The sequence below is a fragment of the Crocuta crocuta genome, unplaced genomic scaffold (genome assembly GCF_008692635.1).
Source record: "Crocuta crocuta isolate KB4526 unplaced genomic scaffold, BGI_CrCroc_1.0 scaffold159, whole genome shotgun sequence".
Taxonomy (NCBI): domain Eukaryota; kingdom Metazoa; phylum Chordata; class Mammalia; order Carnivora; family Hyaenidae; genus Crocuta; species Crocuta crocuta.
In genome coordinates, this window is record NW_027533263.1 from 3122847 (window position 1) to 3134414 (window position 11568).

At 29.8% G+C, this 11568-nt stretch overlaps 1 protein-coding gene across 9 annotated transcripts in view; it reads left to right on the plus strand.

Annotated features, from left to right (window-relative positions):
- NBEAL1 (neurobeachin like 1) overlaps positions 1-11257 on the plus strand; it is a 174880-nt gene extending 163623 nt beyond the window's left edge. For 6 of the 9 annotated variants that reach the window (XM_077747670.1, XM_077747668.1, XM_077747669.1 and 3 more), the window contains exon 55: positions 1573-1849. In XM_077747670.1, coding sequence (XP_077603796.1) covers positions 1573-1849 — 277 coding nt within the window. Of the gene's footprint in view, positions 1-1572; positions 1850-4168 lie in introns of those variants that run through there. The other 3 variants (XM_077747675.1, XM_077747676.1, XM_077747677.1) reach the window with 1 other exon arrangement.
- Positions 11258-11568: the final 311 nt, after the last annotated feature.

An 11568-nucleotide genomic window follows, 5' to 3' on the forward strand; every position in this document is an offset into this window, starting at 1 on the left:
AATGGAAATCAGCAATTAAAGATTTCTAATCTTTTGGTTTATCATTTATTATGAACATGCCGTTTTTTGGTAACCCTGAAAAAAATTGAGGAAGCTAAAGAATTTCTGGATTAGTAAATGAGATATAAATGTGCATTTTTAAAATACTGGATATTTTATGTTATGTATATTTTACTACAAGTATAATTTAAAAAAACATAGAAAAAAATTTTCATAGTGCCAAGCCTAGATTATGGATTTAAAAATTTGTTCAATTATAGTTTGAATTTTTACAAACTAAAGTTAGGGTTTAAATTTTTTTTTAATTGTGGTAAAACAAACTAAGGTATTTTTAAGGCTAACATATGTGTTCATGGTTGTGTGTATATATGTGTAAAATGGGCAGGGAGTCTTGTTATTAAAGTGAAGGAAAAGGATGTTTAAATTGTGGATATGTTTTTAAGCTTTGTCTTCTTCATATTTACTGGTTTAGATATACAAAGCACTGTTATTCCCTGTATATATATTTGTTGTGCCTAAATACATTCTTTTCTTCCATTAAAAAAATTTTTTTTTGTGACTTATTTATACTACTGAGACTATCTTGGCCCCTGCAACTTACCTTTTCTTTCTTTTTCTTCCCCCCCTCAAACCTTTCTTATAAATCATTTCCTGATCCAGTATGCTCTATCCTACCATGTTCATGTCAGAATCATTTCTGTACCAACATCCTTCCCTATATTTGTATTTCCCTTCTCATTTTTGTCATTCTTTCTCCTGTGGGAGAGCACTGAGTACTTACTTGAGTCCTGTCTTTCCAACATTTTGTTTTATTCAGGGTTTTATTAAGAAAATCTCAAATCAGGTAATGAGATCTTGTAGCAGGTTAGTCTAAACACCGTATGTACTTCAGAGGATTCTTCATTTTATAATCCTGAAAGCCATGGATATTTTCCATAGTTGAGTTATATTTTTTTATCATTGTGGTTTTAAATATTATATTTTATGTTATTTTATATATTTATATATACTACATCTTCTAAGACAAGGCAGATAGACCAATTTTATTGACCTTATCACCAGCACATGCACAGTTTTTTAGCTTTTTAATCAACAAGATGAAAATCTTTTAGTGAGAGATCATGTATATATGGTTAGAAGAAAAACATCGTGAGAATAAAGACAGATTAAGTATTTTAATTAATGCTATAATGTAGACCCTTGTGTGGGCCATTCAGCCTTTCTGAATCTAAGTTAACCATCTGTAAAATTAAAATGGAGAACCAGGGGGCGCTTGGGTGGCTTAGTCGGTTAAGCGTCCCACTTGGGCTCAGGTCATGATCTCACGGTTCGTGGGTTCGAGCCCTGCATCGGGCTCTGTGCTGACAGCTAGCTCAGAGTTTGGAGCCTGTTTCAGATCCTATGTCTCCCTCTCTCTCTGACCCTCCCCTGCTCATGCTGTCTCTCTCTCAGAAATAAATAAAACATTAAAAAAAAATGGAGAACCAGGTGATCATTAAATTATCTTCTGGGTATTAATTAATACATTATGTATCCATGTAATTATGTGTGTGTGTTTTATTTCTTTTCTAGTTTGAATCTCAGCATGAGTCCATTAGCCATGCGGATGCCTATCCACTGTGTTTGTGTAACCAAAGAATACAGCCATATTCTTGTAGGATTAGAAGATGGCAAATTGATTATTGTGGGTGTTGGCAAGCCAGCTGAGGTAAAACATAGCATCAAGAACTTCTTTTCACATACTATTGGGGATTCCTTTGGTTCTCCTTTGTTCCAGCTGAATCAGAAGTCTCCATTATGGATGAACAAATTAAAAACCAAATTTGATTTTTCAAAGGGCAGTAAATGAAAACGGAATAAACCTAGTATTCAAGAGTGATATTTATATTATGCTTCAGTTGAAGGCACACATTTGACAGTTTCTATCCTGTAAATGAATAAGAAAGTTCTTGTATTATATGTCTTTACGAATCTAGATTCAAGATACTACTTGGATTTTTTAATATATAAGAGCCTTTATAAAAAATTAAATACAGGCTCAGACAATAAAACTTTAATTTCAGTAAATACCAGTATGACTGTATGTCAGTTATCCCTTTGTAAAAGCATAATACTACAAATATCTCCATTTAATATCCTAGTTCTCAGTGAGTTTCCTATATTTACTATAAATTTATTTACTAATGGTTTATCAATTACTGAACATTCAGATATCGTAAATCTGATACTGTTCCTAAGAAAACTTGGTGGCTATACTCCAAGTAATACAGTGATTCTTCTAGAAAGGTAATTGCAGTACATAGAATCAAATTAAGCATTATCAATTTTTATTGATACCATCAGTCTTTTCTGAGAAATCTAAAATGTGGCCTCTGTAGGAGTTGTTTCAAGAGAAGTCAGTAGTGAATAACACAGTGTCACTGACTTTAATAAATCTACCATGGATCATAGGAACCTTTTTGTTTTATGAATATTTTAAGGTTTTATCAGTTCTTATACTCTTTTCAGTATATTATAACTAAAGAGATGTCTTACTAAATTAAAGTGATTACACCATTTACCTTCAGGTTTAACAGTCCCCCAAAGAATGTCAGCAAGTCCGTTATCTTGGTATTTCACTTATATTTAAAACATTTTCAGCATTTTTTCTCTTTGAGTATGTTTCACTTTCTGTGGTTTACTCAAGTGCCCTTTAAATTTGCCTCTCCCCTCCTTAGGTAATTTTTCAGTTTCTGATTTTACTGAATTTTTTAAAAAATGAAGTGACCATTATATGCACACACTTTCTTTTAAAAATTGATTGGGGAAAAAAAACACTTAAGCAGCTTCATTTTATAGGCTTAAATCAATGTGTTGTACTATTTACTAAATAAGTTTTTTGTCCTCATTGAAAGTTTTATGTAGTCTACAACACATAGAATCTGAATTGTGTGTAGATTTGGAATTAAAATATTTTTTTTTATCTGTTTTACATCTTTGGATGTATCAGCTGAAGTATGGATCTGCTTTAGTATATAATCAAATACTTAGAATCTTGCATAATTAAAATATAATTCCATATGATAGTGTAAAAATTAAATTGAGCTTTAGTTACAAAAAGATTTTTATTTAGAGATGTAAATTTATCATAAAAGATCAAAATCTTAAAAAAAGATCAAAATCTTGATTAATGTGCACTTTAAGTGATGTATCATTTTTGTATTTTACACTGTCAGTATGAAATTCATATTGATTAATCAGATGGTAAAGTGGTAATAGATTAATGGAACTAGTGTTTCTGGAAATCAGAATGCAAAACAAATATGCCAAAGTGTCTTTGCATGAGGTTTGTTTTTTTATTATCCCTTTAATAAATGTACCCTAGAGAAGGGTAACCATTATAAAAGTCTGGCAGACAAATAGTCACTAAAAACTAGATTATACTTGGGAAAGTAATTCCAACAAATCATATCATTAGATTGAGAAATGTGTCCCACATCGATCCTTTTTTTTGCCTTACCTAGGATTATAAGCACTTTGAGAGGGGCATTTATTTACCAATTGGATTAATATTTAATAATTGTTATATGCTGATAAGTGTGCTAAGTGGTACAAATTTAATGGTGAACAAATATGATTCTTACCTTCAGAGAGCTTATGTTATACTTGTTTTCTAAATTAGGTTTTATCATTCTGTTGCTAAATGTTATTTTTTGAAATTCTTATATCAAAATAATCTAAAATTATTTTTTCATCAGAACATTATTTTACTTTTGTCTTATCCTTGTGATTAGCATTAATAGTACTTTAAATATAAGAGGAGAAAATCCTCAAAATTATGTGTCTTATTAGCTAAAGTATAAATTCAGAAGATTATTTTAAAGAAGTATAAAATATATTATTTTAATTTATAAAGAAAGGACTGGTAATTTGGACAAACTGGGACATTTAATTTTAAAATTTACACATTGGCATTAGACCTTTCTTAATTGAAAGACAATCAATATAGAGAAGCCTTTCTTTATTATTAATCAAGAATCATTAAAATGTTAATGATTCTGCTAACAAAACTTACATTCTGCATCCTACAAAATCAGTGTCTTGTATATCAATCCAACTTCTATTTTTTTTCTCTTTATTTCTTTCTTAATAACATCCATTCTTCATTTCTCTGGATTACCTTAAACAGATGCGTTCAGGTCAGCTTTCTCGAAAATTGTGGGGATCTAGCAAGCGGCTCAGCCAGATTTCAGCTGGAGAAACTGAATATAATACTCAAGATTCCAAGTGATTACTATTTCCATCTTCTCTCATGGATAACTGAAACTTGATTTATTGCTTTGTCACTTTAACCATATCTCTCAACTGTCTGAAATGTTTCAGGGCTTTAATCACTGAAAATCATTTTAGGAATTATCAAAATTGAATATGCAATGTGTATAAAGACATAGGTTATATTATTATCCACTTTGAAAATTTCTGGTTAACACTGAATCCAGTTGTATTGACTAAATCTTGGTCTACACTAAGGTGGATTTGAGAAAATACATTTGAATTAGACTTGTGGTTCATTCCTAAAGATCGTTAGATCCATTAAAAAAAAAAAACTTCTTAAAAATAAACAAGTTGGATAAATTCCCTTATTATTCTAAACAGCAAAATTTAAGGTATTTCTAATAAAAGAGTACAGATGATGGGACAGTTGAGAGACATGGCTTTTAATATATTCTTTAATCATTTTCCTATTTGCCGACCACCATATTTAAAAACATATCAGTTTATTTATGGAACTCTTGATTGGAGGTAATATTTTAAAGGCATTTGTTGCACACTTAGATTTTCAAAACTCAGTGTAAATTCCAGGTTTTCATGATAAGTTGAATATAAGACTATTGAAACCGGTACATTGGGTCATTCCACTACTGTTAGCATATTTTAATGAGAACTTACTGAAATGTATTATTATATGCTTAAATAATAAAGGTTTAGTAGGAATAAGAGAAAGATATATTTTGCAGGTGCATTTCATTAGTAGTATAATTAAGAAAAAAATGCTGATTATGATTTTGATGTTGGATCCTTTAAGTAGCACAGTTTATTATCTGCAAAGTTCAAAATTTCTTGGCTTATTCTTTACTAAGCAAATACTATGTGTTTCCCCAGTAGTTAGAAGTGTTAGCAATGATACCCGAAAACATTAACATTTTTACTTAGAACTTCCATGTGATTGATAAATGAATTGAAAAGATAATGCACCACTTAAACTAGTCATTTAGGTATAGTAATTATTAAAGACATATTTCTATTTCATGTTATGTATAACTTTTAAGATTATAATTAATTTTATTATATACAGTTAAGTGTCACATTATGTTTTACTGTTTGATATTTTAATGTAAAAGGCTGATAAATTTATTTTGGAATTCAAAGAGATTCTTAAAGCTAAGTGCTTTTCTTAGATTATCTTTGAGGTCAGAGAGCTTTTACAACTACCAAGTGTCCTTAATCTGAGATACCATGGGTTTGGGGGAATTTATGGAACCCTTGAAATTGTGTGGAAATTCTGTGTGTTAACTGCATCTTTTTTCAGGAGTGAGTGAGTGTGTGGCTTTCATAAAGCGGTCTCTAATCAGAAGGGGGGAAAAAGATTTCTTAAAATAATAGCGTCTTATAAAATAATATTCCTTTTTATTCCACAAGTCGTAGATTTCCTTACATTGAATTCTCTTCTCCATGGAATCTTTGAGAAACTTTTCCTCTGCAATTCTTTTCTTCTGTTGCCCCTACTATCTAATACCCTTTTCTTTATAATCCTATGAATGAGTAAAAAAAAATCCATCAGAAGTAAAAGATTCTGTTTATGGAAGCTTTTTGAATAGATATGATCTGTTCAAGTCAGGACTAATAAAAACTTACAGAAGAATTTTCTTTACAGTTATTTAAAATCCTCTCTTTTATTCAAGTGAAAGCAAAAACAAAAACAAAACACAAAAAAACCACCAGTCATGTTTTAGATAAGTAACAGTGAAACAGACTGGTGCAGCAGGTGTAAAATAGAGCACATGGAAATGTGAAAGTTTCCTTTTTAAGGACTTCAGGAATTTGTGATGACAATGTCTCAAAACAAATCAATAGAGATAATTATGATTTATTGAGATTTATTGCTTCTATTTATTTCTTTCTATTTTTTATATTACATTTTTTAGAAGGTTTCAAGTCAGCAAAACCAACATAATTGATTTTTGGTATTTAAAATGTTGATTTTTAAGAAAACTTTTCTGAATCAAAACTTTGGAAATTTTTCTTTTGCTTACTTATCCAGTGATTTTGGCATAGGGTTGCCTTCTTTATTTTTAAGGTTACTTAATAATGGTTTTGGAATTATTTTGGATGGATGCTTAAGTTAAAAAGAAGTTTAACTGAAATTATCAGGGAAAAATTCCTAAATTTATGGTGTTTTACTTTGCTGCCTTTTAGATTGAAGAACCAAACAAGCAGTATTCATTTTATATCACAAATAGAAGACACCTTATTCACAGTAAAATAAATATCCTACCTACACTAACAATAAATGTTTAGAGCTGTAGAATTCTTCCTTAGATTACTTTTTTAAAAGTAAAAACCAAAAATGTAAGATTTTGAGGAAAATTTGAGAATACTAGCAACAATCTAAAGGAATGGAGGTTAGCTTTATCTATTAAAGTAAACACATATAGTAGAACCATTAGCTGAATAATATAAACCTCTTTTAAACAGTGTAGCCCACTGAATTACAAATGACTAGATAAAATCACTGGAAAGATATACTTTGGAGATTCTGGTGTGTTTAGAAGTTATCCATAGAAAATGTTTCTACTTAATAATGGGAGAAATGAACAACAGTGTGATGAGAATGGAATAACAGGTAGACATTTCAGTTGATAAATATAGTATCTCAACTTGGCTGCTATGAAGTTTGTTGTCTAAGGAAACTTTTGTTTGCTTTTGTTTCTTGACACTGGTAATAATGATGGAAATAAAAATCTCAGTATCCTGGTGATGGGAAGAGATTTATATTACGATAATGATTTTACTTTTAGGAAGTGAGATTTAAAATATTAAAGTATATAATACCTGTGTTCGTTTAGAAAATAAAGTAAATTTTCAACTCTCCAATCAGTATTCTGTCATTACTTAGATAAAATTGGAGAAGAGAAGGAAAAATAGGTCAGGGCATGGAAATTGGAAAAGTATATAAAAATAAAGCTTGTCCAGTTGGTTTAAAATCCTTTTAAGCCTGGGAAGCTTGTGTCGGCTATTATTAAGTTTCTATCTATTAACTTCCATTAGGTCACAGTGCTTTCTCTTTTAGGTCACACCCCTTTGTAGGAGAGAAAATGCCAGGTATTCATGTGTCATTAGCAAGAACATCAGCGAGTCTTCTTTTTTTCTCTTAGGCATGTAACAATTATCCTTAAAAAACTGGTATTGAAAGTCACTTTTACACTTCTGAAGGAATAAGGGTACCCTCATAAATAATTAGAATTTATATTTGAAAGTTAAATCTTAACCTAAGGGTTTTTTAAAAATTTTACTTGAATAGGAGTGGGCAGAGAAAATTTTAACTTGAATACCAGATTCTTATTTAATGATGATTGACATATGGCCTTTGCTGTGAAGTATATTTATATTGTGACTAATGAAATCACTCATGAAAATCTTTTAAATTTAAAAGGTTAACTCATTTTATATATTTACATTCACAAAATAAGTAGCATTATCTTTATCACCTTTTCAATGAAAAGATGCAAGTACATGGATTATATTAAGCATAAATATTAGATAATATGTACTATCATAGGATATGTATGAGTGAGTGATGGTTGGTCTCTTTAAATACATCAGTAAATTTGTCTTCCATTAATAAGTTCTTAAACCTGCCTGTAGGATATAATTTTTGATACAAGAAATGAAATACTTTTTCTTTTCTAAATCTAATCCATTGTTTTCCTCTATCAGCCAGACACCTAGCTTGTCCTAATTTACTGTTCCTTTCATCCACTGACTCTGTTCTTTCCCAGTTAAGTGGCCAATCTTAAATATTTATCACTCACAACAAAAACCCACTCTCAGTATTCTTTTTGCCTAATTCATTTGTCATATATACCCAGTATTTGCTTTGCTTTAAATTTGATCCCATTGAGAACATTGTTCTGAAGAGTTTTTCTATATCAGAGTCCTGGTGGTGCTTTTTCTGATGACATTGTTGCAACACCAATACAGTGTTACTAGTTATCATTTCAATATTATTAAAATGTTGGCCACAACTTTACTTCTTTCATTTGAATTCAGCATTTTCTAAGCCAGTCTTTCTTCTTCACTGAGATTGTAGATCAGATTTGTCCACATACACACACACACACACACACACACACACACACACATACACATATACACACAAACATACAGAAGTTTAGGCACTGTTTTGGACTTTCTGAGTCTCTTGCTGTAAAAAAATTATCTCAAAATTTATATATTAAGTCTTAAAATATTTTCTGCTGTAGAAATTATATCCATCTCCCAGGCTTATATGAAAATAGGTTTAATCATTGTCCTTGGAAACATTTTATCTAAAATGTACTTGGATTGGCTTTCTTATCTTCATTTTGCTTGCTACTGAAACAACCAAATTTCCTTTTCAGTTGCATTGTTCTTATAATTTTCTTCAAACCTTTCACATTTGAATATTCTAACTAATAGTGGCTCCAAAAAAAGTGTCTGTTAGCAAATATTTTTGCATATTTGAATTTGGTAATATTTTTAAGTATCAATAAAAAGCATGATTTACAAAATGCTAGGTTTAAAAATAGAATTGGATCTCTTATACCCTTAAAGGAAATAATAGAATTATTCTCATTAAAAAGAATTGGGTATATTCCCTAAGTACTTTCGATGACTTTATGGAAGTAATCTTCAATTTTTTCATATAAAAAGTCCTAGTGTCTCAGAAAATAAAGCATTAACATTTAAGGTATTTAGGTATATATTGGAAACAGTGCAATTTTCTACATTAAAAACATCCTAGATACAGGATTTTACATGATTTTTACATGATTTTTTTTTCTTCAGTATAAGATTTTTTTCTTCAGTGTAAGAGTTTCTTCAGTATAAGAGTCTGTTAAAGTGGTTGTATTATCATATACATTTTGGTTAGATTGTATAATTCATCAGACATATCTTAGATTATCTCACTGATATTTGTTACATGTGAGTGGTTTCTAAACACATTACAGGATTTGGACCTATGAAGCTAATGGCTGTAGTAAAAAATAAAAGGACAGAGATACAACTGTGTTCACTTTTGTGTTAATGCCTATAATCTTAAGAACTGAAAATTCAAAGGAAAAGAACAAGTAGAAAGTTATTCATCTAACATTTGTTTTCTGTGGTATAGTTTTAATGTTTCCTTGGAAACTTATTTTGTAAATATTACCAAAATAACACTAACAACAGCACAGTTCTGTCACTGAAAGAATTACCCATTCATTTTTCTAAATTGACTATTAGTGGAGTTTTGGGTGTTTGTGTGTATGTTTTCACTTACATAATGGCTGTCACATTATTTAAAATTTATAACTATTTTTGAATGTACAAAATGATTAGCTCCTTATTAAATGTAGCATTGTAATTAGAAAACAAAAGCAAGTTAAGATTTAGGTAAGATAGAAAAAATTTATATTTTATTGTTTTAAATAAAAACTTTAAAAGTCTTATTCCAGTTAGACCTTTTGAAATTTTATTTTGGTTATATGTTTCAACTGAATATGTACTAAAACCAGGGGTTCTCTGGTAGCCAGTGTATTAACTAGGTAATGTTAAAATACAATATTTTATGTTCCTTACCTTGGAAATATTTCCCATCTAAGCAATGTATTTTAAGATTTAGTGGGCTTAACCTACAAATTCAACAAATGCACATCTTGCATTTTGAAGGGAAAGAACTTATCTGTGATTGACATTATTTTGCTCTTCAGAATGCTAAAATTACATTAATCAATAAATACTTTAGAAAATGGTTCTGGTAAGGAGATACCAGTTGTCACACTTAACTGAAAAAATTCAGCCTCTTAATTTCTTATATAGGGATTAAAGAGAATAACTATTTCTCCCTTTGGGGTTTTGATTGCTTTTTTAAGTATTTATTTATAATAGTTTCTATGTTCTTCCAAAAGTGTGGCATATTACAGCAAAGATCTTACTGTCAAAGATCTTTTACATTTTAGACTTTTTTTTCCTATTCTGCATTTTACTTCTTTCTGTGATTCAGAAATACTATCACCAAAAATATCTTTGGATACTATTTATTTTATAGTTAGCTTTACATAAGAAAAACTGTTAGAAAACTGTATGCCTGGTCTGTTGTCTTCAGAAACTCTTAAGAAGTATGGCTTTCTTTCCTCCAGTTGTACACTTTATGTAGTTGGAGAAAAACAATTAGCAAAAAGTAAGCAGAGATCTAGCTAGAGAGTCCTTTTCTATCAGATGCATTGCTACAGAAATGAATCCATTAAGAGAAAAATATCAGACATGTTTGTATCTTATGTCAGTTTTTCTGGGACCCAGATTAAATAGGAACATTTCAGTGTTATCATAGATAGTGACAGTGACTTGAATACATATATGTGCACATAGAGGAGGATAGCTGAAAATTTGGAATTACGTGTTTGAAAAAAATAACTTGCAAATCGTGCTGCTACTTAAATATTTAAGGAATTGAGAAAGTTGTGTGGTTATCATAAAATGGTCCTTCTCATTTATTTTACTGGAATTGACCATGAGAAAGAATATCAAGCCTTATTTATACCTAATTATTGACTGCAAACTGTGACTCAATATTTGTATGCCAAAAAAGTGGTCTTAAAGTTGTGAAACTTTTAGATTTAATAAAAATGTGTAAATAATTTTGATTAGTCTTCTCATTAAAATGAAGTTACTGTAAATTTGGTGCAATACATTCTTTCCTTCCTCATCCTCTTAAGATTAAATATATAAGTTGTATGTCTTGTTTTCTTAGGGTGAGTCCTGTTTTAAAATTTTTCAGTGTGTGTATATGAGCTAGTATTTGTTTCTGTATAGCATGGTTGAAGATAATTGAGAATTTTGCACTTTTTTTAGTCCTTTGGAAATTTGTATTCTAACAGTTTTTAAGAATGTACATTTATTTTGTACATAATACATTAGCTTTGTATATGAAATGGATTTAAATCAAATAAAAAATGATACTCCTTTCTTCAGTTGATCTGTAATTGTCACTTCATGGTCTGATTAGAAACTTCGCCACGGCTAAATTATTTGAGTGGGAAAGGGATTGAATATGTTTTTGTTAAGCAATGAATCGATCACTGCTTTTTTCATGAGAATTTCTTCTGCAGTCCTCTGTGTACAAGATAAAGATTATGTTAATTGACCAATTTTTGTCATATAAAACAGATCCTAAGCCTTTGGTTATAAATCACCCTAGAAACACAGTTACATTTTCCTCCCTCAGGAAATGACCATAAGAAATCTACATTTGTAGTTTAATCAAATAATACATTGAGCTCGGTTTTT